We start from the raw sequence: 27,363 nt of genomic DNA on the forward strand, positions 1-27,363 counted from the left end.
CTCCCCTCCGCCATGCAAATCACACCTCTATTTTCACGTCGAGTTCACATCTTTTATCCCCAAGAGATGTGTCGCTTCTCTTCCACGAAGCAATTTTATCACTAGATTTCGATTCTTTAAAAGAAGAAGATCAATTTAAATGGTTATCACTTGAGGGCAAGGATGTTTATGGTAGTTATTGCCGGCTTAATTAATTAGTGATTAAAAGGTTCGACGCTTCAGTTTCTTCGCAAACCATTCTATTTGTTTGCGAGGTCGCGTAGCTGCGATATTAGCGCCACTTGTCAAGCACTCCAACAACTTAATCAAGGAGGTAAATTCAAAGTTTTTCTATCTCCTTTACGTTTTCTTTTTTGTTTTTTGACTTGTACTCTTTTTCTGAATGCTCTAAGATGTTATTTTAATATTATTTTTAGTTAATTGGTCGAAATAATAATTCTATAATGCCATTAACTTACAACACTTGACGTGCGTTTAATCTAGAACATTTCATTTGGAATTATATTTAATTATTTTATGATTTCAATTATTAAAGTATTATTCTCAGTTATTAAAGTATAACATATAATTTTTACCTGCTCTTTAGTATAATTCCATAGTTTTCATCACATTTTTCAATTAAAAAGCTATAATTTTGCAATAATAATAACAGTATGTACGAATTGAGTACCACTGAGCAAAGTTAAAGAACTACTTTCTGATAATACTTTACTATCATAGGGAGGCTTTGTTACATTATATGTCATTAACTGTATTAAAATTTGACTGAGATAATATTTATTTCAATACAATGACATCGATATTCTGTATTACCTTCATTAAAGGCAATTCCATCGGATATTTAACTCGATTATGTAAGGTTAGTACTTTCTGAATTATTATAATAAAGACATTAACATATAACAAAAATTATATGCACAGTGTCATTAAATATGTTTGATATTTAATAATCAAAGTATATTGTGAAAGTATAGTTGTATATTGTCAAAATCGTTTATCTATTTGTATGTATAATGTATAGCTAAATAGTTTTATAAAATGTTCTTTTTTATCCTGAATACTTTCCATTACCAAACTTATTCATATAATTACTTTTCATAGGCATCAAAGAATTTTAATAGTGTGACACAAGTGGCATTTATGAAAACATTGCCAACTAGATCCCAGACACATAAACCAGCTCCATTTCCTTATTGGAAAAAACAATGCAATGAAATAAATATGACTTTTGATCCAACAACTCTCAGATTTGATGAAAATAGCAAATTAATAGTCGTAGATGGCCCTCCTGCAGTAGGAAAAAGTAAACTTTGCGAACAAATAGCAAAAGAATTTGGTTTATTATATATGCCACCACCAGTATTTGATGAAATGTATATAAATTATTATGGATTTGACGTACGCAGTCTAAATGCAAAACTAAAAGATGAGTGGCGTATGCGTGACCTAACAGATTTCCTAAGAGATCCTAATCACCAGGGAACAGCCCGTATCCAATATGGAATATTTACGATGAGAATAGAACAATACATGAACGCGCTAGTTCATATTTTGGCAACTGGACAGGGAGTGGTTCTTAATCGTTCCATCTTTACAGAAGCTGGTTATATGCATGCTATGTATAATTCTGGGTATCTTAGCAAAAAAGCTGTGAATGAATTTGATATGATGAGGACAAACACATTCCATCTTTTGCTGAGACCGCATTTAATCATATATTTGGATGCAACCCCAGAAACTGTTCTAGTAAGTTTTGTCTAATTTCCAACAAAATTATGTCAGTTAAGATTAATATTACTCTATTGATTGAATATATTACAGAAAAGAATTAAAAAACGAGGTAACATAGATGAAATAAATTCAAAGGTCTTTACAAAAAAATTTTTGTCAGATCTGAGCACCGCGACTAAAGAAAAATGCTTGTCTTGGCTATCTTCTCACACAGAGATATTAATCTATGATTGGAACAAAGAGTGGAATAATGTAGATGTAATTAACGACATAGAAAACTTAAATTTAGAAGAAGAAATTAAACAAGAAAAATTTAGTGATTGGGTATTTGTTGATACTAATGAATTAACCAACTCATTACGAATGTATCATACTAAGTATTATATATACACTTGCGTGGAGCAAACGCCAATAGTGGACATTGCTCCAGAATTGTACATTACAGCTGATGCAAGAGATACTATAAACAAGATGCTTAATGAAGTAAGTATAAGTATGTAACTTTAGTTACATTAAATTATTAAATCGTATATACATTATAAAAATTTGTTGTAATGTTTCAGATCGAATCCGAAAAGTATGCACCTTACTGTAATCCTAAAATTCATAAAGTTCCATGGATTATGAAGAACAATAACTTCATATTCAGTTTTTATCGTCGCACACCCCGCGACTTTATAAATTGCGATCTATTTAAATTACCATTACCTTGTTAATAGCTATGTTAAAACTGATTTGTAATGATTTACATCAAAATAAATTGTTCTCGTAGTAGAAAGTTACTGTTATAATGTAGTAAAATTAAACATAATTCTACAGTCTCGTTTCACAATCTCTAAATAATAAAATGAAATAATTCAAATTACTTCGATTCTGCCACAAAAAAGCAAACGTGTTAAAAATATAAATATATTTTCAAAATTACATAGATATATCGATATATATATAATTGTTTACACTTGTACACGCATTACATTAAATACACTTTAGCTATATATACCTGCGTATTATATTCATTTATAAGTACATATAACATGTGTGTGTATATATATATATATATATATATATATTTAATTATAGAGAAACAAATTAGAATTTTAATTATCTGTAAAGTTGCTACAACTCATATATGGAAATTATCGAGTAAGTAGTACTTCACTTTTTATCGCTTCGTCAAGTCGTATTACAACTTATTGTTTTATTTTACAGTAGTACAAAACGATTTAATTTTACAAGTCATTAACAAGAACATATAAGGCAATAAGGGATAAAAAGGAAAAAAACTAAGTTTTAATAGCAAAAATATTTTTCATTTACTATTATGCTACGTTACGTTATAAATAAACACTAAGGTAACTGTTTACAAAGCTTCATTTTGTAATAACCCATCTCGGCACTTAAATAAATTTAAAAGTTGTACTTACATCATGTACTTATCTTTAGTAGAGAAATATTCACTTTATTTTTATAGTCGTTTTTGTATATTTTGTCAACATATAAATAAAAGTCGGAATGTATTCCTGTACACAAAACTATAGTACAATTCTTTTAAGACCAAGTTGGTTTTTACAAAAAGAAAAAGAAAAAAAATAATTAAGAACGAATAAAAAGTATTAAAATCAGTTGAGTGAATCCGGCAGTAGCTTGATACACCATTTAAGTGCATTAATACACCTTATATACAAACAGTCTGTACACAAAATATCGAATTTTGTCACATGATGCCATCTACATGTAGAATTTACAAATTATCCATTTTAATGAAATCTGTATGTAATACTAATTTCTTTACATTCTGTATTGATATTATAAAATTACAATGAAACATAGTCAGCATGATTTTCACAACAAAGAGTTTTAAGGAGCTAAACTACAACATGAATTAGTTTTACGCGCAGTTTTGTAAAACGCTTTCGACTGAGTGCTAAGACCTTGTGACTTGGAAACCAATTCATCCAAATTCTCACCTCTTTGAAGAACAGCCTCTAATGTATTGTGCTACAAAAACGCATAAAATAGATATCATTAATATAATCCAGAAGATATTTCTTTGCTGTTATTTTCAAGATTTATACTTACTAAAATAATCTTTGTCTCGTCTAAGTCATTTTGCATTTTAGTAAGAGCATCTGCTTCATTTGGATTTTGATATTTTGCTAAATATATGTTAACCTGTGCAAAGTCAGTCATAGCTTCACTCAACGTATCCCACATAGATTGTGGATATTTTGCTACAAAATCGTCCATAACTTTTGTAATTAGTGTATGTGCTACTCTTCTAGGATATTCATGGTCCGATATAAGTACTGCAGCAAGATTATCTGCTCGTACAAACACGTGACACATGTAATCTACAAAGCATTACAATTTAACAATTGAAAATTACTAAGAATCTCCATAAGCTTTTGCAAGTGTTACCTCCTTCCTTCACGCTCTGTCTAGAGCAACTCTGAGTACGTTCCACAATAGTCTTACTTATAAATGTCATAAACTCTTTGATGCTTCCTCTTTGAAAAAATGAAAATGACTCTACATCATAAGCAGCTTTTAACATTGTCGCTGATGTAGGATTTTTATACAAAACAGACAGCGCATATAGTTTTACCATCTTTTGGCTGCAAAATGAATGATTTATTCTTTTAATTGGATATAATATATAATACTTGATATATTTTTGGCAAATGGGCAAAAGAATATAAATTGGAATTATTGGTTTTGCAGAAATGCACTTATAATAGATGGATTTCTTTATTGTTTCCCCTATAGGGTTACAAGGATTTCCATTTACTATATATTACATATTACCATATTTATCCTTATGTGTTGCAGAACCATATATATATATTAGCAAGTTATATATTATATAATATTATACAATATTATGCAACAAAAAGCTCCATATAATATAATAATATAATAAACAATACAAAAGCACTTTAGTACAATAAATTATATAAAATAAGATATATGCATATACATATGAACAAGTACTTATAACATCAAAGTACATTGTAAAATCAGATGTTTAATTTTGAACATGAATGTGATGACATATATCTTGTCCCACTGATCTTACAAAATATACATCATACTCAATTTAGAAATATTCTTTTTTTTTGTTTTAAACAATAAGATATAATTTTAATCAAATTTTTAAGTTTAACCTATATTTATTCAATCAAGCAGTATCTATAGCGATTAAGATGCTTTATAAAAATAATTCGAATTAAAAAATAAGTTGAGCAAGAGAAACTTTTGCATAAGTAAAAAATAGCCGTACAAGATATATAGATTAGTGTATTTCTCCCATTTTCATCAAAATTTGGCTTACATTCTTTCACTCGCCCACCAGAGATATATAATTATATTTAGCATCAAAAAAATATTGCTTATTGAAATTTATCAAATACACCACTAACTTAACATGTTGACTGCCACGATGGTCATCGATGATTGATATTACTAAATTTTTTAGAATGATTAAAATAAAATAAATTTCATCACCTAATAAATTTTCAACAATGTGAATGACTTAGATAACATCGTCAGAAAAAAATGGGCAAATACAATATAATATTTTTCAAAAATTCAATGTGTAACACACTCCGATCTTGAGTGCGACTTCCGTGGCAAAATGTATAAAAATCATATGACAGTCAACATGTTAAAGTGAACATATTTCATTGAACAACTCCAACCTTGAAACTTGTTAAAACTTACCGCGAATTATGTACGATCTACTTAAATTTCTTTTAACATACAAAAAGCATTAGATTTAGGTTAAATATTGAATTTTTGCTCATTCCTGACAAGAATTTTATGACCACTTCTAGTTTCATTTACGACTGCACCTACTTTGATGTTAAAGAAATACAAGCCGCCATGTTTCTCATCTAAACTATGATTCTCAATCGATTTTGCGTATCATCGCTTTTTTAGATTTAATTTTACATATTTATTTTATGATTCAATTCACGTAATAAATAATTACATACGATATATAATGATGTTTACATTATAATAATATACTGTTATTGTAATAATTTGAATGTCTAATTAACCTAACTATGTTAGTTTCGAGTTTTCTTTCTAATTTGTAATGAAATTATAGGGTAAAAAATTGCGTTATAATGTCATAATTATATTATAACGTGTCATGTCCTAATGTACATTTGCCCCCTGAATGTATTATTGTGGGATTATTAGACAGCAAATTGCACTTTCCCGCCAGAAGAACAATGATGGTAGCAATATAGTTGGTAGTCATGACAGTAATACATGTTGCTTTGCACCATCTACATTCATCGATCATTCCTTTTCAGGAAGTTTCATAGATTTTTTTAATGATGCCCGAAATTTGGTGCAAATAATAAATTATTTTAATATTTCTATAAATTACATCCCCCTTCATTTTTCAATTGTATAAAAATAAACATGACAACTGCATTATACCTGGAGCATTATTTAGACAGTAAGTGTTCAATCTTTTTTAATCTAAAACAAAAACAAAACTATATTTTTATAGAGTTATGTCACATAAAAATTAATTCAAATTTTATTAATGTCACTCACATATATATTATGATACCACAAATTCAATTCTATTGAATAAATGCATTACTAATAATAGAGAAAATAATTTCTTGCTGCAATTCTTATTATTTATCAAATCTTGTTTCATCAGGTTTGGAGCATTTACCTATTGAACTACAAAGAAACTTCACTTTGATGAGAGATCTCGATGCCAGAGCACAAGGATTAATGAAAGACATAGATAAATTAGCAGATGATTATTTGAAAAATATGAAAAAAGAATCTCCGGAAAAGAAGAAAGAACAATTGACCCACATTCAAAATTTGTTCAATAAAGCAAAAGAATATGGCGATGACAAAGTTCAGTTGGCAATACAAACATATGAATTAGTAGACAAACATATTAGGAGACTAGATTCAGATTTGGCTAGATTTGAAGCTGAGATACAAGATAAAGCATTAAATAGTAGTAGGGCACAAGAAGAGAATAACGCTAGTAAAAAGGGTAGGAAAAAATTGAAGGAGAAAGAGAAACGAAAGAAAGGAGCTGCAGGCACAAATAGTGAAGATGAGTCAAAATCAGCTAGGAAAAAACAAAAGAAAGGTAAAATTAGTTGATATTGCGTTTCATCTATATTCATGAAAAGATTATAATTCATCGAACATAATTTCAGGAGGATCTGTTGCCTCTGCTTCGTCAGCTGGGGCTGTTGGAAGTGGTGCTCAAGTAGATTCTACTGCACTTGGCCATCCAGCAGATGTTTTAGACATGCCAGTAGACCCCAATGAACCAACTTATTGTCTGTGTCATCAAGTTTCTTATGGAGAAATGATTGGTTGTGATAATCCAGACGTAAGTGTATATTATCTCAAATATCTCTTTAAATATTTGTAATCTTTTAACAATATTCTCTTTTGGTATAGTGTCCTATAGAATGGTTCCACTTTGCATGCGTTGGATTAACTACAAAACCTAAAGGAAAATGGTATTGTCCAAAATGTACACAAGATAGGAAGAAGAAATAAGTTCTAGAAAATGTATAAATATGTTCATCTATTTTAAAATGAAATGAAAGATTTATGCATCATTTCTAAAATTAGGATATAACATCATTTCATAGTTTAACATGAAACGAAGTTTTATTGTATAAAAGTAAACAAATATTGTAAAGAAAAAAGGAAAAGAATATAAAGAGAATACTAAAAACCTCCATTGCATCTAATATTGCCAAAAAAGAATGTTTTTATTTAATTTTATGTTTGATAATACTTATATCATCAGCAATATAAGATGTAATGAAAATGCGATAAATTAATAGCTTATCACAGAGAGAACATTTGAAAATCGGCCGTGACTTTATTGTCTTTCTATTTTTCATTTTAGATATATAAAGTAGTAATTTATTTTGAATTGGTCGTTTTCAAATATCTGTGATTTACTCAATTGAAATAACATCTTACTACATAAGTATTGTATTAAAGTAAAAAATTATATATATATATATATTGCTGTTTTTATATTTTATAAATGTAAATGATACTGTATAAAGAGAGAAAAAGAGAATAAGTTTCTTTTTGTTGAAATAAAATATACTATATGAAATTGAATTTAATTTCTATTTCTATTCAAGCGTATGTACAAAAAATAATCATAAATATGCTTAACTTATTTATTACAAAAGAAGAGTATTAATATGAAATGCATGTTTTTATATGATAATATTCGAATTTTTACTCATTTATCGTTATTCATTCCTTGATTAACTAACTATGAAAACTATGAAGCATCTCGTTATTTAGATTGAATTATTATAATCGTTTTTGATAAATAAATAAAAGATTCATGAGCGTAATTGCTAACAAATGTAGTGGTTGAGTATAAATTTGCATAATAATTCAAAATGGAGAAATGACTAGAATATCAGATGTATGAAAAGAAGAGATTTGATTGCTATGGAATGCCTGGTTGTAAATTGCAACATTGACTAGGTGGAACTGTCCAATTATATTGGTAGCTCATGTGATTTCTTATTTCTTTCATACATAATGCTCCAGATGCTTGATAATATTCATGCATATTTTTCATGTTTTCAATGGTCTGTTTATGCGTAACTATATACTGATTAGAACATCCACGCGATCTGTATTCAGTGTTAAAACGTATGTCGTGTTTTCTTTCAATATTTGCCAAAGGTGCTATCCAAACACCAACAGACACATCTTCTGCCTTGTACAATCTAAAAATATACCCAATAGTAAGAAATATTAAATATAATACTTAATAACAATTCAATTTTATATTATCAAAATCATACTTAAAAATGTCTGCATTTATAGCAATAAATTTTACTAAATTATAAGATAAAATATATCCTCCTCCAAGTGCATAAGGAAGATAATAATCACATAATATCCAATCTGTCTCTTTCCATGGTCCACTTCTTTTGACATGTGCCTTTCCATTAAAAAATCCCCAATATAGTTCCTTTTTTGTTCCTTTGCTGTCCCACTTATCTAGCTCTTTTAAAATCTTATGTACCAGGGCAAATGTATCATCATCGCATTTCATCACAAAGTCAAATTCATAGTATTCATAGATTTCCTTGAATGCGTGTAAAACTTTCTTCGTTAGAGTCCCATAAGAATCTGGAAGTCTTGATAATAATAGTAAATCATCAAATTTCTGCTGTTCAGAATGCAGAGTTTTTCTTTGCTCTGACAATATATCTAAAGTTCCTATTACAAAGAAATGCTTGACCGTAGCTTGCTTCTGAGCCAGCCATGTTTTCCTGATTGTTGCCCTTCGTTCTAAGTTATCAGGATTAGACAGTATGAGTACCATAAGTCTGAATTTCGTCTTGTTCCTTACTTCTTGCTCATTAAGGGAACACTTTGTGGAAGGCAAATAACGTATACATAAGAAGACAATCAACAGTATGATCAGCAACGTCGGGATATTGAATTTCACATGCAATTTTTTCCTGATCATCATGAATAAATTCTTCGACGAAAGTTTTAGTGGTAGAAGCGTCACAGAATTCATTTGTAAATACGTTTATATTCACATTCCTAACCTCTCGAATACTACCTCCGTATATGTAAGTATGTGACTTGATAATTCGACATTTTTTCAAATGCTCAGTCTTTAAATCAGTACCATCTATTACGTAAGCATTTCTTGTAAGAAATTCTTATTTCCTTTTATATTGACATTTAAATTTTCTAAAAAAAGTTCACGAACTCAACCGATGCAGAAAAATCTAACTTTATTGACATGGAGAATTAAAGAAACCTAACTTCATTGACAAGAAGGATCACAGAATTATTTCCACTACTACTGCTGTCAAAAATTTCAAATATAAAAAACAGATTTCTAATATTCTTAATTCTAATAGAATTAAGTAAATCATACATGAAATATAAAATGACATTTCTTTATTATTTTCAAAAAATTAATTTAAATATAAAGCATTTATAAAGAGTATATTACTATTTATGGTATAAGTTTACTCAAGTATTTCTTATTACTGAACTAAATATCCACTTAATAAATAACCTCCAGTATCACTGGTTAAAATATCAGGATGTGTTCTATCTGGTAATACTTGATACGATCGCAGGAAATTGGAGAAAAGTTTTAAATTAATAACATTTTGCTTTTGTTTCAATGTCATGTAAGTCTCCAGTAATGGTTCTCGATGCACATGATAAATTACAAATGGTCTAGATGGTCCTAGAAAAGGTAGAAGAGCTATAACAATGTTCAAAGGATGTTCTCTTGCTATGATGGCCAATCCCCGAGCTTTAGAACCATTAACAAGATCCACTGCTTCTTGTGTTTTTGGTAACCACTTTGGTTTCTTTACAGGAGTAAGTTTTGCAGATTTACATTTATCACTTTCATTTCGTTTGCGTTTTAAACTACCATTTGTGCTATGTTTAACATCTTTATTTAATTCATTAACAATATCTGAATTTGCCTCTTTCATATCTGTGCTATGCTTAGTCTTATCATTTGATTCATTGTTACCTAAATTTTTCTCTTTTTCATCTATACTATGTTTGATCTCATCATTTGATTCATTGTCATCTAAATTTTTCTCTTTCATACCTATGCTATGCTTGATCTCATCATTTAATTCATTATTATCTAAAGTTTCCTCTTTCATACCTATTTCTTCTTCTACTTGTGGAAGTTGTTTATTTACATGATTCTCATCATTTTTATTTTTTACTTTTTTTACCTTATTTATATCATCATCATAAGCTTTTTTAGAAATTTTATCCAACACTGCACTTGCACCCTGGTAATACAGTCTCAAGAAGCCGTAGATATTGACATTAAGTAACCTGTCTGATTGTTCTTTAGGAAAATTCATAGCATTAATAAGTGCAACCTGAGGCTCATTTCCAGGGTGCAAATTAATCAAATGTCCCTTTGTATTCGAACCAATTCTATTTAACATTGCAGCTGCTGGCAAACCGTGTGATCCACTGTCATACAATATGTATAAACCATCTGATTGAACGTCACTGTATGACAATAACTGTGCCAAAGAGTCCATTCTTAAATTTCCAATTTTGTTATGATCTAGCTTAAAATATATATCGTGCAATAAATTTATACTGGGTTTCCATATTGTTATATATCGGAGATACTTCTGTTCCTTTTTTTTCAGGTACTTTTCCTGAGAGTATTCAGTCCTCTCTAAGAAAGATTTATTGTTCTCAATTAAACTGCCCACTATTTCTTTACCGCTTTTGCCAGATTCTTGAAGCTGAAGTATTTGTTCCTTGGAAAGCTTCTGTGATGTACCGTCATCAATAATAGAACGATTATCACTACCACTTGGTAGTTCACTTAATAAATCATTCAATGACTCTGTTTCTACTACTTCTTTTAAAGAATATGTTCGCTTCTCTCCTCTTACTTGTACCATCTCAAAGGTAGTCCAAAATGGTTTTCCAATAATCTCTTGCATCTGTACTGCATCTTTCCCCAACATTAAAGTACCATTCATAGTTACTTTATAAATCTTTTTAAAGTTTAACTTTTTTATTATCACATACTTTCCTACGGTAATTATATCGTCTTCATTTCCACACATATTTATTAATCTAACTGATTTCTCTCGAGATACACGTTTTCTCTAGATTTGATAACTCTGCTATAGGTTAGGAATGCTATAATTAATACTTCAATATAAATTTATGTAAATTTTATATAATATATTTCATGATATTCTATTTTTGTCAAATTTTATCATTTCTATTTTAGAATACTGGAAATACTTGAGATACAACTTGATCTAACCTAAATGCAGCGGCGTTAAATAATCAACATATTGATGACACATGCATCATCTGTCACTAGAGGTTATTAAAGTCACACTGAGAAGAAAATATTAATAATTTCATTCTTTTTCTTTATTGTATGTTTTATCATGTATTATTATAAAATAAGTAACCTTTAGTTTTAGTATACAACAAATTTGTTTCCCTTTATAGTAATTTAATATATATTATTAATTATTAGGTAAACAGAATGTTACCTTATAAAGAGTTCCAAGCAGTTGTACTTGCTGCTGGAGGAGGTTCCCGTATGACTGAGCTTACTCGAAGTCAATATAAATGTTTGTTGCCAATTGGAAATGTACCAATGCTCTGGTATCCTCTTCAATTATTAGAACGTGTTGGTTTTAAGGAAGCTATCGTTATTATATCTGAATATATGGAACGCAATGTTTCCTTAGCCCTAAGTGACTTGAATCTCAAAATTAAAACAGATATCGTTGCTGTGAAAAATGCAGAAGATTTGGGAACTGCAGATTCTATCAGACTTATTCACGAAAAAATTCACACAGATTTTTTGGTCATATCTTGTGACTTGATTACAGATGTGGACATATGTGAAATTTTGAATCTTTATCGAAAACATAATGCTAGTATCACAGCATTAATGTTGCCTGTTCCTAAAATACCAGATGACTTTGTAACACCTGGTCCAAAAAACAAACAGAAGCCTGAAACTGATTTGATTGGCATTTGCAATGAGACTGGCCGATTAATTTTCTTGGCCTCAGCCTCAGACTTTGAGGACACAATAAAAATTTCACAAACATTCCTTCAGAAACATCCAAGTTTTACTATGCATTCAAAATTAATGGATTCTCATTTGTATGTCATTAACAAATGGGTTTTAAATTTCCTAGTACAGAATAAGTAAGTAGAATTTCACAAAAAAAGCTTTTAACAATCTAATTTATAAATTTTCTTACTGAATTAACTTTTGCTTTTTATAGAAATTTTACTACACTGAAAGGTGAACTTCTTCCATATATTGTTAGGAAACAATTTTCAAAACCTTCCAAACAATGTACAGATGATAAAAATGCTTCTGTAGTACAAATGAATTTGAAGGATGATATCTATTATTTCGCTGTTGAGAAACCACTCGACGAATTAATCAGAAAAATGTCAGCATACAATGATCATGACACTGATTTAGAAGATGCTTACCATGGGGATATAATACGATGTTATGCTCATATTAGTAATGGGAAATTTGGTTTGAGGACAAATACCATACAAATGTATCACCTTGCTAATACAAAGGTGAAAATGAACGACATTTATTTTAATTAATAGTTTTAAACATTAAATTAATAGCATCAATAGAGATATAAGAATATATTGTAGAATATAATATATTTTAGATATCAGAATGGTGGAATAACGATAATGATGGACAGTCTCCTGTACCAATTATTGCTCCTACAGCAACAATACGTAGCACACAAATGCAAGATTGTTATGTGGACAATAATGTTCTTATTGAAGAAAAAACATCTCTTAAACACACTCATATTGGGCCAAATGTAACCATTGAATCAAAGACTAGAATATCACAGAGCGTTTTAATGGAATCTGCAAATGTCAAACAACGGTTTATATTTAAAATAATTAAACTTTATGTTCATAGAAGGAATAGTTATAATTTATAAATCATTTGTTGCAGATGCGTAATACAGAATTGCATATTAGGTAGTGGTTGTGTTATTGAAGAGGGTAGTGAATTGAAGGACTGTATAGTTGGTTACAAACACATTGTACCATCTGGAAGTCAATATTCTCGCGATGTTCTGACTGATGCAAATGACCTGATAGTAATTTAATTATTCGCAAATATATTAAATACATTAGTCATTTAAATAATAAATATATTTGTCTTTATAAAGTTAGTATATTATCATTAATTCGAATTAACCTTATTTCTTAAAAAGAAAGTAAAATAATACAAATATGTATGCTTTTTTAATACAATATATATCGTAGATCCAAATTGTATCAAGTTAATCATACACAATAAATATATAGAAATAAAAAAATTGTTTGTGTGGCGTAAAATTAATATTCAAATGAGAACCACTGTGTGTTTGAATAAAGGACCGTGTGGAAAAGGACCGTGTGGAATCGAAACACATACAACTTTCTTTCTTATACTGTTCCTTCGTGCAAAATGGTAAGCGTGTACTCGCATCTCTCAAATCTGAATATTCTAAAACGATCATAAAAGTTATTTTCTTGCAAAATATTTCAAGCCTTTTTAAATTATATTTAAAAATATTAAAAAGTTATAGTTTTGATGTAAATGTGTCGTATCAGTATATTATTAATGTGAATAAACGATGATTGAGGTTATGTGACAAATGTTTGTGACTCGTCACCAGATTTCAAACTAATCTCTCGACTGAAATCTTGGTTATAGCACCTATTGCAAATACTTTATTGCTTTAAATAAATTTATTGTAGAGGTATAATTATGGTACGACAATTTCTGAAATATATTAATATTTTTACGCACCAATTGAGGTTATGTTTATTAAAAGTTTATGAAACCTAACCCAAATGGCAAAATACTTTTAGTATTTAGTATTTAGTATTTTAATGATTTTGTGATTAACAATTTTATTAATTTTTACAGACGAAAGGTACATCGAGCTTTGGTAAGCGGCGAAATAAGACACATACATTGTGCAGACGTTGTGGTCGTAGTTCGTACCATATCCAAAAATCACAATGTGCACAGTGTGGATATCCTCAGAGAAAAATGCGATCATGTAATATTTTACTTTATATTCACAATAAATTCTAGTAGTTATATTTCAGAACATTATTCATAAGTTGCCCAAAAAATTTTGAACTTTGTTATAGATAATTGGTCCATAAAAGCTAAAAGGAGAAAGACTACGGGAACCGGCCGCATGCGTTATTTAAAAATTGTCCGTCGTAAATTCAAGTAAGTATAAACGTAAAATGAATAGCAAATAAGAATGGTTGATTTCGAATAATGAAAAAACAACTCTTCTCTATTTTTTCTAGGAATGGATTTAGGGAAGGTTTGCCAAAACCTAAATCAGTTCAGACTAAATAATATTAACTTTTATCATTGTATTATATATCTATAAAATTTTGACTTATAATAAATGTCTTAAAAAGTCTAAAAGCCTATTGTATATTATGTACGTCAATATCAATTCCATTTTAATTAAATAGTTAATTAATCAATTAGTTTTTAAGTAAAAGTAGTTGAGATTTAAGCCTTTAAGCAACTATAGTAAATAACAGATCATCATAATAGTCGTATTTTCACTGGCTGAACTTCATTTTAGATTAGATTTATCTTCAGTTTTCGTGACTTTTGTTATAGTATATAATAGTTTATATGAGTGACATGAATATGAGTAGAATTCAAAAATACTAATTTTAAAGTGTCTAGGTCATTACTTAACAAGTTATGTGTATATAAAATTCATACATAGTACACAAATAAATTACTTAGACTTTTTTTTCATCCACTACTGTAAGTTGTAAATAAACCGTGCATATTCATGGAAAATTATATTTTTATGAATATAATTTAAGAAATGGATATATTTTTGCATATTGTATGCACTCTTTACATTTTTTAATTTCCTATAAATGCATAAAAATCTACAGTGTAGTGAAAAGATATGTATGCCCAGATTGTATAATATGCATAAACTTCTATATGCACAACTTTTAAAAAAATGATTATCGCGCCTTAAAACTAATATTTTTGGACTTTTGGTAAAAAATTATCATATGTTATCAAAGAGAAATCACAAGTTTGGCGTGGCCCAAAATTAAGTTAGTTTTTTTTGCCAAACAAGGATTATGGAAAGATTAATGTTTAAACAAGTAGAAAATGCTGAACGGTGGGGTTGTAGATCTACCGCGCAGACGCGGCGCAACTTTCGATTGCATTCCATCTTATAATAACCGCGGTTTCGCAAATTTATATTCAGTAATGCGCAGATTTATATTACAAAGCGGTAACTTATATCTGTTTTGAAAATCTATGTAAAAGGTATTCGCTTTTTAGTTAGTCGGAACCGGTATGTTATTGGGTCACGTTCGACAACACTTTCGTCTTCACAAGCATCGAAAAATTAAAATCTCTATGATTATCTAATAGTAAAAAAAGAATTTTAAATAAAATACAGAAGAAAGAAATCTAATATACAAATATTTAAAAAATCAGGCTAATAATAAAAAGTAATTATCTAATAGACTTTAAGTTCAGTACGCAAATGACCGTGTGGAAAAAATTGTTTGGTAAGTACGAATATTTTATATATTTAAATTTTCAAATTTTTGTACAATCTTGACAAATATTAATGAATTTTCAAGTAACTTCAAATTATAGTAATTTATAATCATTAATACAAATTTTAGGCAAGTATCTTTTAGTGACCAACACTGTGAGTTGTGGTTTGATGATGGCGGCAGGGGACGTTCTCCAACAACGCAATGAATATTTGAGAAAGCATAAATGTTTACCTACTAGAACATACGTTATGGCAGCGTCCCCACATGCAGAACAAAAATTTTATAACTCAAAAGATTCTGACAAATATATGCACGATTATGTGAGGACTAAAAACATGGCTATTGTGGGTCTACTTCAAGGTCCTTTTCATCACTGGTTCTACATGATTTTGGATAGGGTAGTTCCCGGGAAAACTGTACTCTCCGTTATCAAAAAGACCTGTCTAGATCAAAGTATAGCCAGTCCAACTTGTCTAGGAATATTTTTTATTGGTCTTGGTCTTTTAGAACACCGCACTATGGAGGAGATTCGCGAGGAAATGAAACTGAAATTGTACGATACGTGGAAGGTACATATATTATATATATGTATATATATACATATACATACACACACTTCGCTTTCCCGAACTATTATTACATTTCCTTCATGGCACATTCAAGTTATATATGTATTATAACTGTAATTTCCTTTTTATTCTATTTATGTTCAGGTTGACTGTTGCTTTTGGCCTCCAACACAGTGCATTAATTTCTTATTCGTACCCCTACACTATAGGGTGCTCTATATCAATTTTATGACAATGATCTATGACATTTTTCTATCATACATTAAATATGTAAGTTTCGATCACATGTTTAATTTTCGTACAAACCTCTTGATTAACTTTCTAACAAAATGTATTAAATTCATCTTTATTATTATATAATTTATTAATGTATTTATTACTTCTTCTATTGCAGGACGCACAGTATGAGTGATAAACATCTCAGAGCTAGTCTGTTGCACAGATTATAAATAATTATAATTTTTTGCATGATTATCCATAACTTGCAATATATATATTATTTTATAATATATATATATTTTTTTTTAAATATATGTTACCACCGAATAATACAAAAAGTATCATATAGAATGTATAATACTCGACACGAAAGGAATGTTATTGAAAATAAAGAAACATTTGTTTTTGTATAAAAAGAAAAGTATCGTTTATAATTTCAAAATCCTATTATAGCTTATTAGTTGAAATTAGATGATAATTTTAAGCACGTGCTAATATTTATCAACAGTTGGCAACGAATGGAAACTAAACAAATTAACTATAGTTAAACATACCTAAAACATTCCAACGCTTATTTAACTTAATGCACTTATTTAATCATCGAGATTCACACTGGCGTCGAAAGTTTCGAAATTTTCGATCTCTTAAGTCCGAATGATGTTTATCACTATTTATCGATGTGCAATCGTCTGATGCATCTTGGAGAAATTCTTATTCCATTTCCTTATCGTCCGTTACAACAGTCCATCGGATGCAACATATTTATTAGAGTGACAGCTTTTGTTTGTCATTTGGCGACAATGGGATTACAAAACATCTTCTAAGCCGTCGGTCGCCAGCGAGCAAACAGCGATCATTCGCGTGTAAATATAAATAATAAACCGAGCTAACAACAAACAAGACAGCCAGATAGATATCGATGCATTTACAAAAATTCTATGACAATAAAAATAAGTATTAAAGGGTAAAGAATTTTCTCTGGAGACAATTTTTGTATCTAAATCTTAACTGAAACAATAATAAACCGTTTCACTTTGCTGTACAGATTTCATATTCGTTTATTTCTTCTATGATTTGCATTAGTTTTAGCCAAATTTCTAGTTAATTACACGAATAGAATAATATTTAAAAATTATATAAAATATTTTCAGTAATAAAACTATTGATCCAGCGTGATAAAATTTTCGAGGATTTGCATAATAATAGTCTAGTTTAATTAGAATCGAAATATGATTGATGATGATAACGATTCAATCAACTGCGAAAATTATATCTTTTGTAATAAAAATTGCGTTAATATCGTTTGTTTACTGTTTCTTTATTAGCTTCTAAACTTTATTAGCTTCTATTTACTGGTCTACGTTAACAAAAATTAGTGATCATGTTTATTTTTACATAAAAAAATAAATACGAAAATAGATGCAATGTTTTTTCAAATAACTATATCTGTATCTATATTTCACAGTTATAGTAAAAATATAAAAACAGATAACAAAATGATATCAAAATATTTGTATAAGTAATGAAAGTTGAATAAATATTCGTTTACGAGTTAACCATGGTTAGATTGTTTGCGAAATGGAGGGAGGTCCAAAACTCGTGCAGTGCCAAGCAGCATTAAAGCTGGAAAAATTTCGCAAAATTTTTATTGTCAGACATAAATTACAATTTATATTGGCTCGTGAAAGTATTTGAATACTCACAGAAAACTTTTATAAATATATTATATAATATATTCTGAAATTTCATTAGCACTGTAACGAGTCATGAGTCACGATTATTGTGATTACATGTACGTATTGGTAAAATTTGGAACAAATCTAAAAATGTATATTTTAGGAAGTAGATATATGTGTGAGTGTGTGTGTACGTAGCGGTGCGGACGGCGCAAGGTCAAAAATGAAAACTATTGTGAAACCGTTATCGTCGCGAAAAAGCCCAGGAAGAAAGAGTAACATCAGAGCCGGCTCATCACAACGACGGCTAATCCCCGGCGAGGAAGTTTGAACGCGTAATCGTTATGCTGATCAGTCGGTATATACGTACGCCGGAATAAACAGGCGAGCCGCAGAATAGACATTTTTAAATTAAAAAATCGAGAAAAAGCCGTTATATTGTTAGTAGTATATCTTGTATATATTATTTTAAAAAGTTGAGTCCACAGCAAAGTTATTTTCACTTTCTGCTCTCTCAACCTATATACCCTAACGTTCCTTGATCTTAGAATATAGAGACGACAAGATATTTATTGCACTGATTTATTGCCAGCATATACTCCCAAAGATCATCAAAATGACCTATATTATTATTATATCTGCATGGTCTCTTTAGTGAGATCATCATTAGCATTAATCATATGTTTAAGACTATTATTCTTGTTGTACATTCAGCTATAAATTAGTTAAATTTTTATAATATATGTTCTGTAAATTCTTCATACATTTTCAGATTGGTTCCAACTTTTACTCATATAATCACAATAGTCTTAGATTTAAAATTTTCTGTGCTAGGTGTACCAATACTTTCATGAGCCTTGTATATTTAACATTGATAAATTTGAAAATATACATTTTCGTCGAAAATATCCTAACCTCAAAAGTTTGTTTACCGGCCAAATTTATTTCATTCGAAATTGAATGAAGTTTGTAGAAATAATAAAAAATACTATTTCAGACTAATCTAATTGTTAAAAAATATCCAATAACGACTTAATTCTTAACTAAAATATACAGTTTATTTACATAGATATATCGAAACATGTGATACGTGAAAATACTTTAAAAATTAAATATAGAAAAATGTAGAAACAAATTGATAAGTTACCGCTTCCCATTGTGTACATTGTCGTTTTTCCAGTCCATTTCTGGAATTTTTTTGAATGATATGCAACATATAAGCCGGAACCAATAAGACCGCAGCCACTGAAAATTCTACAGCCCAAACAATCACGGTTTCTATTGCTAATCATGCCCTTTACAGTAGATGTTTCCTGCATTTTTCACTTTATAATAATATAATATAAAATTTCTAAACTATATACGAAGGAACTTTTTTCTAAACAATCAGTTTACGACGATTTTATGTAGGTTATGTTTAAATTACCATGTTCACAATAAATCGAAATAAATCGAACTTTGATTTAAATTTTTGAAATAATATACTGGAATATTATATTATAGCTTATATTTAAGTAATAAAGATTAAGAATGTATATTAAACTTTTATTATAGGTTAATAAATAAAATACAGTTTAAAATTTGTCTTTTACCAAAATCGGTAATAAATTAAATATAACCTATAAAGTATATTATCTTTTTTATAATCCCTCTTTCATAAACTTGTATTACAATACAGTAAGTTAATAAAATAATAATTTTAAAGGCACATATAATTTACTAAATTATTTTTACAATTATTTGATTATTACTTTATTTATTTTTTATTCAAATTTGAGTATACAAAACTTAAGTGAGTCAATTTTCCCACAATTTTATAACGATAGTTTTTAATCGTTTATTGAAGAACAAAAAATAAATAAAATTTTGGAAAGTGTAAAAATTGTAAGAATTTTGACAAATTCCATTATTTCAATGTGCTAATTATTCTATGAGCTTCTTCGCTTTGAAGAAACGTCTTAAGTAAAGGACTTGCCAGATTGAAAGAACCAAAAGCCAGCACATGGAAAATATACTGAAATAAAGTACGCGTGTGTTCGTTGCCTCTGAAAATTTTAAGAAAGGTAATTAAATGCTTTTTTAATTCCGCCAAAGGGTTTAACAAAAAAGATATTTAGTTATTTTTATATCTTGTAGTACCATTTGTGTCTCTCATTTCTTCTTCATTTTTCCGCATTCGAGCAAAATCTTGGACAATAGCTTCGGATAAATCTTCCAGACGTTTTAATTCAACTTCAGAAGGTTTAAGCTTTGCTGCTTCACCAATCTTAAATAAAAGTAGTTAATTAGTTAATTGTTATTTCATACTGTCAAATTCCAGATTTAGAATTAATTAAACTCAAAATTCAAACACAATTTAATATAAAATATAAGTCTATGTCTAGGAAACTCAAATCTGTGCTCATACTCCATTAAAAATAAAATTGGGTTTTATTAAAATATTATGAAGTAACTTTTTTTTTAAACAAAATTTTTCAGATATTGTGCTAACTAATTCATGCTAAAACCCATGCCATTAAAAGCCATATGGGTGGTCACTAATAAAATCAATATTGCTACATTACCAACTGTGTGCCCATACAAGCCACATATAAAACAAAGAAAAGATAGGAAATATTGTAAGTTTATCCTTGAAACTTTTGCTAAAGGTGATAGATATTGACAATCCATAGAATATATTACGAAATATTATATTTCTTATACAATATTTCATATTATGTAAAAGAAAAGGGGAAAAAATATAATTTCCTTTTGTAAATTGAAAATTAGGGTAAAATTAAGGATTGTCAATTCCTATGAAATATTCAATACATACTTTATCAAGAATGAAACAGAATTGTTACATAAGAATAATTTAAAAATCAAATTGATGAAAATAATTTGATATATCTATATATTAAAATCATTCAAAGAACTTACTCCTTCATAATTCTTTGCTTCAATTCCACGCTTTGTTATTAAATGAATCTCTTGCTTAATCTGTTTGATATCTAAAACACATTTTTAAGTTTAGGTAATGAAATATAAAGAAACATTATGTATTTTAGAATTATGTATCTGTATACATACTGCCCGAAAAAGATGGTTGTATGGCATGTGCCATAAAGCAAATTTCAAATGTATCATATGTCTCTGTGACAAATGAGAATTTCAACATCTTCCCATGGGGAATATCATCTTTTTTCGATAGAATATCTCCTTTTGAATCTCTTATCTATAAAATTATGAAAAGTTATTAAATTGTTCAATTCTTGTTGTAGTTTGATATCTAAAAATTGAAAAACAACTCAATTCTCCATATGTGAGTTAAGAGAAGTTAACCTAATATAACCTCAACATAATTTCTGTATACAATATACACTTAAAAAAATATGATAGAAAATTGGTGATTTACAATGTATTCGGTTTTAACAGCTGGTGTCACAGAGACTTCATATTCCCCAGCAACCAAAACATTTGCTTGAACTTCCTCCTTTAAGCACTTGAAAGCATTCGGCTCAAGGTAAAATCTGATACCGTGTGCATACGCGAGTAACGTTACGAAAATATATATTACACCTCGCATTTTTCAAGGAATTTCATTAAACTGTATTGAATAATCTCGAAGAAAAATATCTCTTAAGAATACTTGAAATTAACAGTAACCCATCAACATACTGATGAGTTGGCAGCCATTAGGTATTTTGGATTAATCACGTGATATGATAGAAAACAAGAACATGGCGTACATTCATAAAAATTCAAAATTTAATTAATTAGTATATAAGAATCATACAATAATCAATCCTATTAAGAATCATTAACTCTTTATATAGCATTAGTTTCTTAATTTAAAGCTTCAAATACAGTTTTAAAGCGACCTACAACTGACAAAGAAGAACGGCTAATTGTGGGTTACCTTAAGTTTTTAAACCGACGCCGACAAGCGCGCCATTTGTAAACTACGCCGAATTGAATTTGAAGTTTATAAACGGTGACAGAAAAGTGACCGTTATTTGTAATAACAGGTAATACCTAACAAATTATATCTATTCTCCCAAGTTATTCCACAAACAACTGTTTTTTAACAATTTACTAGTTACAAAGCACATATATTAAAATGTCAACCTCTTACACACTGGAAGAAATTTTGGAAAGACAATGTGAAAAATTGCAAGATCTTGAAATTGCAACGATATTTGTTAAAAGTAAGGTTAAATTTGTATTCTTTAATTTAATATCTTATATTACAATATTTATATTTAATTTTATGTCCAGGCAAAGATGCAATGAAAGAAGAACTTCTTAAAATGCGTACAGCAATCTTGCAGAAATGTAATGATATAGAAATCATGAGGCAAAAATTGGATGAAATAAAGAAGCAGAATAATGAATGTAGAGTATGTTTTATAATTTTTTATATTTTTACACATTTTGCGTTTAAATAAGTTTTAATTAGAAATCTAAAAATTCCAGGAATTAATGTTACATATCAAAGCTGTGAATAAAAAAATCAATCACATGAAAAAAAATATTCCATCTGAGTTGATTCATGATTATTATGAAACTCAAAATTCCTTATCATTAAGAAGCATGCCGGGAGAGGAATTCACACCAGTACATACAGTAATAAGTGACAATAGAGAAAAACAAGAGACTCCAATGATAGACTGTAAAAAAGTATTATTTAACGAACCTGAAGTTTGTCTTATGATATCTTTGATAGACACGGATGAGTTCAATAAAATCCCAAAGTACATTATTGGGAGACAATCTTTAGAAACAGTCAATAATTTTATAAATACCATCAATCAAATATTAAAAGCAAAATATATGTTTTTATCATTGGGGAAAGCTCATGCTAGAAAACAAGGCGATTTGAATCTTTATTTACACTATAAAAAACAGGAAATGGACATCTGTAATGATAATAGTAAGTTTTCTATTTTATATAACTGAAGTACATATTTTATTATTACAGGTAAAAATTGTGTTTCAGAATATGTATACTTTTTCACTGGTGAAGATTATGAAAGACAAACGAAATCCAAATTAGACAAACTCAAATTAAATCTAATGATAGTTCTACGACATTGCAAAAGATTAAGGGAGCACAGGATAAAAAATGATGTCCGATATGTAATATTACCAAAATAATAATTAAGTTATAATTATAAATCAGGATATTGTGTAATAAATGAATGTTTTATTGTACAGAAAGAGTAAAAATGTAATTTAGCAATTATGCATCTATTAGTTATATTAATTGATACTATTGTAAAATATATTTTCTACTATCCCATTTCTTATACTTATTTTGTCTTTAAAATTTAATATCAAGGTTTTACTCAAATTAATTTGATTAAAAATTTATAATTGAGATATCAAATGATGACAAATAAGTTTCTAACGTTCTTAAACTGCGAAAATTTTTTAAGATTCGCATTTGTTTCGGTCGTCGTGGGAGCGTGTTTACCAGAAACACTCAACTCATAAAGATTAGACTCCCTGTCGAATTGTTTCGACGAAACGAAGACACAAGTTTAGTTTGCCATGAAAGAATTCTTCCCTTTTCATTTCCAAGGAACGAGGTAATCTGCTCTGAAATAATTTCGATCGTACGCTCCACTTGTGGAGATAAGATAGTCTAAAACTATCATTTTTTTTTTGTAATATTTAATAGTAACCTTACCGTATAACAATAATTTATTTCAACTAAGAAATTACACATCAATTTAACAATTTAATAGTAAAAAATGCATATTCAAAAAATCTCAACTTAATGATTAATATATTGAAAAAAGATAATATATAATTAATGTTATGAGAATAATTTTTCAAATATTATATGTAAAATTTAAAAGATTGTAAATAACAAAATATTTTTCATTTAATACGAAAGCGCGTGAAAATAATTATCGCTATATAGGATATTTCTTAAGAATTAAACAGTTCGAGCGAAAATTCATGATTATGTAACTTTTTATTTATCGTATATCTTTTTTCTTTAAAATATAATCGATTAATGTTAAAATTTTAGATAAAAAGAATTCATAGATTTCTTCCAACATGAATAGCGGAAGAATGGAGTCGATTAGCACATTAAGCGAGCATGAAGATGATTTTGATGAATTCGAAGGATCAATTATTTGGTCCCAGGAGGAACCATTTTCCTCGAATGAAATTTTAGAATTAGCTCCAGATCCCGATAAACAAAATCGATTAAAATCTTTATGTCGTTTATGTGCTGGAGAAACTTTACATCCGATTTACATCTATTCCGAATTTGGTGAATCTTTGAAACTTTTGCATAAAATAAACACATGTTTAAGTGTTAAGGTAATTATTTATTGAATTTTTTACTCCTTAGTACAAATTACACTAATTTTATGTAAATATATAATTAATAAAATGAAAACATTAAGATCACTTATAGATAAATGAAACAGAATTAAAATTTTTTTTGTTGCTACGCATACGAATTTTTCTATAATAATTAAATTTTTAAATATGATCATTAAATATGAACTTTTTCATAGGTAAAGAAAACTGATCCTCTCCCCAAACAACTTTGTCCAACATGTGTTGAAAAGATTACTTGGTGCAATGAATTTGATGTTCAATGTATCAGAGCTGAGGAAACTCTTCTTGAAATTTTAAAGCAAAACCATTCTTTCAATAATACTAGAAATGATGTTCAAGAAAATTCTCCGGGGAATATTGATTCTTGTCCATTGTGTGTTGAAGGACGGATGAGAATTTATAAAGAAGATAAAGAGAGTAGAAAAGATGTTGAACTGTACGATAGTGATATTGTTCTTGAGAGTAGTGATGAGGAACAAATTCCTAATGAAATTAATATTGAACAGAATGAGGAACCAGAAAACGAATCTATAACTTTGTTCTGTTTGGGTACCAAGCAGAAATATCTGAAATGCGGAGCTTGTATGAATTTGTATCATACAAAAGAGACTCTTGATGAGCATAAATGCAAACCTAATTTGCAATGTACTTCCAAACCTTACAAGTGTGATATATGCTTTGCAACTTTCACGTTTGAAGAACGATTGCAGTTTCATCAACATTTTCATAAAGATGCAAAAGCGTTGTATTGCGAAATTTGCAAAATTACGTTTGGGAAGGAATTAAAATTGTTTTATCATTACAAGAGGTATTACCTAGAAAAATTATTATAGAAAAATTTAAGTAATATATCCATTTATTTTATTTGCAGATATCATTGTAAAGATGGTAGAGTATCCTGCTTACAATGTGGAAAACTATTTGAAAATCAAGAAGGATTAAAAAAACATATATGTGTGGATGGAAAAACAAGACCTCATGTATGCGAAGTTTGTTCCAAGGGGTTCTGTGATGGATACACTTTGAAACGCCATGTGGTAACTCATCTTCCAGAAAAGCCATACAAATGTCCAGAATGTTCAAAAAGTTTCACACAAAAATCAAGACTGAATAAACACATTGCTGGGCACAGCATCATTTTGGAAAACAGTCAAACTATTTGGAGGTAGTATATTTGTTTTTGTATCATTCTTCAGTAATCAACAAGTTATGTTTTATAGGTGTATTCGTTGCGGTGAAGTCTTTGGAAGTTGCGATTCCACAGATGAACACTGCAAAAAACATGAGGAGAAAATTAGTCTTATAGAAGAGATGCAAGTATTGAAATTGTACCATTGTGAATTCTGTAGCAGCCACTTTGCAGATATGGATCACTTAAAAACTCACAGAGAATCTCACGTTATTGAGAAACCATACTCTTGCAACCATTGTAACTCTACATTCAAATCTTTCGCAGAGGCTGTTCTTCACTGGAAAGAGCACCCAAGAATATTCAAAGTGCTAGTAGTATTTTTATGTGAGATTTGTGACAGAGATGTTAAGGAACTATCTTTGCTTTATAAACATAAGCAGAAGAGACACCAACCAGTGCCTAGAAGATCAGAGAAGAGCAAAGAGAAGTTCATTTGTGAACTCTGTGGAAGTATTTTTGTGACTATAGAAGATTTTCAAGAACATGGAAAGTACAGATGCTCCAAATTCCCATGTGATATTTGTGGTAGTCTTTTACCAACTGCAAATTCTCTGAATGCTCATAAAAGAAGACATAGTGGACTAAGACCGTACGTATATTAAGTTATATTAATATTTTATAATTTTTATGATTTTTTATTCTTATATAGATATGTTTGCAATATCTGTGGTAAAAGCTACACTCAATCCAGTCATATGTGGACCCACAAAAGGTTCCACATGGGTGTAAAACCCTATGCCTGTGAATATTGTGATCAGAGATTCACAATAAAGCCAGATTTGGCAGACCACACTAGGAAAAAACATACAAGGGAAAGACCATTCAAATGTGATGTTTGCAACAAAGCTTTCTTAACTGGTTCTGTCTTCTACCAACATAGGCTAATACACAGAGGGGATCGTAGATACAAGTGCCACTATTGTGAAAAAGCATTCACCAGAACAGAAGCTTTAAACAACCACATAAAGATTCACACTGGTGAAAAACCACATGCATGTGATGTTTGTGGAAGATGCTTCAGACAAAAAGGAGACATGAGAAAACACAGGCGAACACAACATATTGCCAAACAAGACACAAAATAGGTTAAGCTAAATATAATTATTAAATACTCTCATATAAACACTTTATGATAATCTTTTGTTGTAATGAATTATTTTCAAACGTTATGTTGTGATTAATAAAATGTAAATAAAATTTTTATGATGGTAATGCTTTATAAATTATATTTAAAAAAAAATTATGAATTATGCATATCAATTACTTTTAAGAATCTTTATTCTTTTAAGGTTATGTAAATATTGGATGGATAAGAAAGGAATATCGTAAAAGGAAAGAAAAAGAATGATTGATATTGTAAAGTGATTTAAATTTGTATTCCTTTAAAATTAGGCGCGATAAGAAGCGCGAACAGGTGCGCAGATGCAACACGTATAGAACAGGTGATACGACCGATGTCTCGTGATTC

At 29.0% G+C, this 27,363-nt stretch overlaps 12 protein-coding genes across 22 annotated transcripts; 7 read left to right on the forward strand and 5 right to left on the reverse strand.

The window, feature by feature from the left end:
- Window positions 1–191: 191 nt before the first annotated feature.
- Window positions 192–2,728, forward strand: LOC117214484 (NADH dehydrogenase [ubiquinone] 1 alpha subcomplex subunit 10, mitochondrial). Of its 2 annotated transcripts, XM_033460630.1 has the most exons (6): window positions 192–313; window positions 587–721; window positions 785–859; window positions 1,102–1,746; window positions 1,822–2,214; window positions 2,295–2,728. In XM_033460630.1, exons 3-6 carry the CDS (start codon window positions 791–793, stop codon window positions 2,445–2,447), a joined length of 1,260 nt encoding a protein of 419 aa, XP_033316521.1. In that variant the 5' UTR covers window positions 192–313; window positions 587–721; window positions 785–790; the 3' UTR covers window positions 2,448–2,728. The 2 variants fall into 2 exon arrangements, with proteins under 2 accessions (XP_033316521.1, XP_033316522.1); XM_033460631.1 differs by lacking the exon at window positions 192–313 and having other exon boundaries at window positions 720–859.
- Window positions 2,729–3,019: 291 nt separating this feature from the next.
- On the reverse strand, window positions 3,020–5,638 carry LOC117214493 (synaptobrevin homolog YKT6). Its single transcript, XM_033460645.1, has 4 exons — window positions 5,452–5,638; window positions 4,150–4,346; window positions 3,811–4,082; window positions 3,020–3,729 (listed from the first exon to the last, which is right to left on the reverse strand). Exons 2-4 carry the CDS (start codon window positions 4,337–4,339, stop codon window positions 3,589–3,591), a joined length of 603 nt encoding a protein of 200 aa, XP_033316536.1. The 5' UTR covers window positions 4,340–4,346; window positions 5,452–5,638; the 3' UTR covers window positions 3,020–3,588.
- A 356-nt stretch (window positions 5,639–5,994) lies between these two features.
- LOC117214489 (inhibitor of growth protein 5) lies at window positions 5,995–7,417 on the forward strand. Its single transcript, XM_033460640.1, has 4 exons — window positions 5,995–6,202; window positions 6,416–6,868; window positions 6,939–7,117; window positions 7,189–7,417. The coding sequence occupies exons 1-4, from the start codon at window positions 6,166–6,168 to the stop codon at window positions 7,288–7,290; spliced, it is 771 nt and encodes a 256-aa protein (XP_033316531.1). The 5' UTR covers window positions 5,995–6,165; the 3' UTR covers window positions 7,291–7,417.
- Window positions 7,119–9,551, reverse strand: LOC117214488 (beta-1,3-galactosyltransferase 6). Of its 2 annotated transcripts, XM_033460639.1 has the most exons (3): window positions 8,580–9,551; window positions 8,217–8,501; window positions 7,119–7,237 (listed from the first exon to the last, which is right to left on the reverse strand). In XM_033460639.1, coding segments are annotated over exons 1-3 (1,014 nt in total). In that variant the 5' UTR covers window positions 9,308–9,551; the 3' UTR covers window positions 7,119–7,236. The 2 variants fall into 2 exon arrangements, with proteins under 2 accessions (XP_033316530.1, XP_033316529.1); XM_033460638.1 differs by lacking the exon at window positions 7,119–7,237 and having other exon boundaries at window positions 7,936–8,501.
- Window positions 9,552–9,600: 49 nt separating this feature from the next.
- Window positions 9,601–11,536, reverse strand: LOC117214481 (tRNA (adenine(58)-N(1))-methyltransferase non-catalytic subunit TRM6). The gene has a single exon (XM_033460627.1). It carries the CDS (start codon window positions 11,370–11,372, stop codon window positions 9,789–9,791), a length of 1,584 nt encoding a protein of 527 aa, XP_033316518.1. The 5' UTR covers window positions 11,373–11,536; the 3' UTR covers window positions 9,601–9,788.
- A 6-nt stretch (window positions 11,537–11,542) lies between these two features.
- On the forward strand, window positions 11,543–13,501 carry LOC117214482 (translation initiation factor eIF-2B subunit gamma). Of its 2 annotated transcripts, none has more exons than XM_033460628.1 (5): window positions 11,543–11,696; window positions 11,801–12,486; window positions 12,567–12,879; window positions 12,981–13,210; window positions 13,283–13,501. In XM_033460628.1, exons 2-5 carry the CDS (start codon window positions 11,810–11,812, stop codon window positions 13,437–13,439), a joined length of 1,377 nt encoding a protein of 458 aa, XP_033316519.1. In that variant the 5' UTR covers window positions 11,543–11,696; window positions 11,801–11,809; the 3' UTR covers window positions 13,440–13,501. The 2 variants fall into 2 exon arrangements, with proteins under 2 accessions (XP_033316519.1, XP_033316520.1); XM_033460629.1 differs by lacking the exon at window positions 11,543–11,696 and having other exon boundaries at window positions 11,801–11,931; window positions 12,051–12,486.
- A 184-nt stretch (window positions 13,502–13,685) lies between these two features.
- Window positions 13,686–14,775, forward strand: LOC117214495 (60S ribosomal protein L37). 2 transcript variants are annotated; one of them, XM_033460648.1, is made up of 4 exons: window positions 13,686–13,786; window positions 14,249–14,384; window positions 14,479–14,563; window positions 14,647–14,775. In XM_033460648.1, exons 1-4 carry the CDS (start codon window positions 13,784–13,786, stop codon window positions 14,696–14,698), a joined length of 276 nt encoding a protein of 91 aa, XP_033316539.1. In that variant the 5' UTR covers window positions 13,686–13,783; the 3' UTR covers window positions 14,699–14,775. The 2 variants fall into 2 exon arrangements, with proteins under 2 accessions (XP_033316539.1, XP_033316540.1); XM_033460649.1 differs by lacking the exon at window positions 13,686–13,786 and adding an exon at window positions 13,794–14,089.
- A 732-nt stretch (window positions 14,776–15,507) lies between these two features.
- LOC117214492 (mpv17-like protein 2) lies at window positions 15,508–17,106 on the forward strand. Of its 2 annotated transcripts, XM_033460643.1 has the most exons (4): window positions 15,537–15,903; window positions 16,024–16,466; window positions 16,611–16,736; window positions 16,861–17,106. In XM_033460643.1, the coding sequence occupies exons 1-4, from the start codon at window positions 15,879–15,881 to the stop codon at window positions 16,876–16,878; spliced, it is 612 nt and encodes a 203-aa protein (XP_033316534.1). In that variant the 5' UTR covers window positions 15,537–15,878; the 3' UTR covers window positions 16,879–17,106. The 2 variants fall into 2 exon arrangements, with proteins under 2 accessions (XP_033316535.1, XP_033316534.1); XM_033460644.1 differs by lacking the exon at window positions 16,611–16,736 and having other exon boundaries at window positions 15,508–15,903.
- Window positions 17,107–17,718: 612 nt separating this feature from the next.
- On the reverse strand, window positions 17,719–19,828 carry LOC117214496. Its single transcript, XM_033460650.1, has 2 exons — window positions 19,509–19,828; window positions 17,719–18,308 (listed from the first exon to the last, which is right to left on the reverse strand). Exons 1-2 carry the CDS (start codon window positions 19,678–19,680, stop codon window positions 18,238–18,240), a joined length of 243 nt encoding a protein of 80 aa, XP_033316541.1. The 5' UTR covers window positions 19,681–19,828; the 3' UTR covers window positions 17,719–18,237.
- Window positions 19,829–20,073: 245 nt separating this feature from the next.
- On the reverse strand, window positions 20,074–22,047 carry LOC117214490 (transmembrane emp24 domain-containing protein bai). 2 transcript variants are annotated; one of them, XM_033460641.1, is made up of 6 exons: window positions 21,756–22,047; window positions 21,431–21,575; window positions 21,281–21,351; window positions 20,926–20,928; window positions 20,501–20,627; window positions 20,074–20,406 (listed from the first exon to the last, which is right to left on the reverse strand). In XM_033460641.1, the coding sequence occupies exons 1-6, from the start codon at window positions 21,924–21,926 to the stop codon at window positions 20,285–20,287; spliced, it is 639 nt and encodes a 212-aa protein (XP_033316532.1). In that variant the 5' UTR covers window positions 21,927–22,047; the 3' UTR covers window positions 20,074–20,284. The 2 variants fall into 2 exon arrangements, with proteins under 2 accessions (XP_033316532.1, XP_033316533.1); XM_033460642.1 differs by lacking the exon at window positions 20,926–20,928.
- A 74-nt stretch (window positions 22,048–22,121) lies between these two features.
- Window positions 22,122–24,144, forward strand: LOC117214487 (spindle and kinetochore-associated protein 1-like). Of its 4 annotated transcripts, XM_033460634.1 has the most exons (6): window positions 22,122–22,368; window positions 22,440–22,548; window positions 22,619–22,740; window positions 22,817–23,273; window positions 23,322–23,479; window positions 23,779–24,144. In XM_033460634.1, exons 2-6 carry the CDS (start codon window positions 22,461–22,463, stop codon window positions 23,989–23,991), a joined length of 1,038 nt encoding a protein of 345 aa, XP_033316525.1. In that variant the 5' UTR covers window positions 22,122–22,368; window positions 22,440–22,460; the 3' UTR covers window positions 23,992–24,144. The 4 variants fall into 4 exon arrangements, with proteins under 4 accessions (XP_033316525.1, XP_033316527.1, XP_033316526.1 ...); XM_033460635.1 differs by having other exon boundaries at window positions 22,177–22,548; window positions 23,340–23,479; window positions 23,779–24,136; XM_033460636.1 differs by lacking the exon at window positions 23,779–24,144 and having other exon boundaries at window positions 22,175–22,548; window positions 23,322–23,642.
- On the forward strand, window positions 23,817–27,326 carry LOC117214480 (zinc finger protein 678-like). 2 transcript variants are annotated; one of them, XM_033460626.1, is made up of 7 exons: window positions 23,817–23,931; window positions 24,381–24,679; window positions 24,880–25,511; window positions 25,575–25,868; window positions 25,924–26,484; window positions 26,545–26,980; window positions 27,185–27,326. In XM_033460626.1, the coding sequence occupies exons 2-6, from the start codon at window positions 24,410–24,412 to the stop codon at window positions 26,978–26,980; spliced, it is 2,193 nt and encodes a 730-aa protein (XP_033316517.1). In that variant the 5' UTR covers window positions 23,817–23,931; window positions 24,381–24,409; the 3' UTR covers window positions 27,185–27,326. The 2 variants fall into 2 exon arrangements, with proteins under 2 accessions (XP_033316517.1, XP_033316516.1); XM_033460625.1 differs by lacking the exon at window positions 27,185–27,326 and having other exon boundaries at window positions 26,545–27,096.
- The last annotated feature ends 37 nt before the right edge of the window (window positions 27,327–27,363 follow it).

The sequence above is a fragment of the Bombus bifarius genome, unplaced genomic scaffold (genome assembly GCF_011952205.1).
Source record: "Bombus bifarius isolate JDL3187 unplaced genomic scaffold, Bbif_JDL3187 scf7180000009200, whole genome shotgun sequence".
Taxonomy (NCBI): Eukaryota; Metazoa; Arthropoda; class Insecta; order Hymenoptera; family Apidae; genus Bombus; species Bombus bifarius.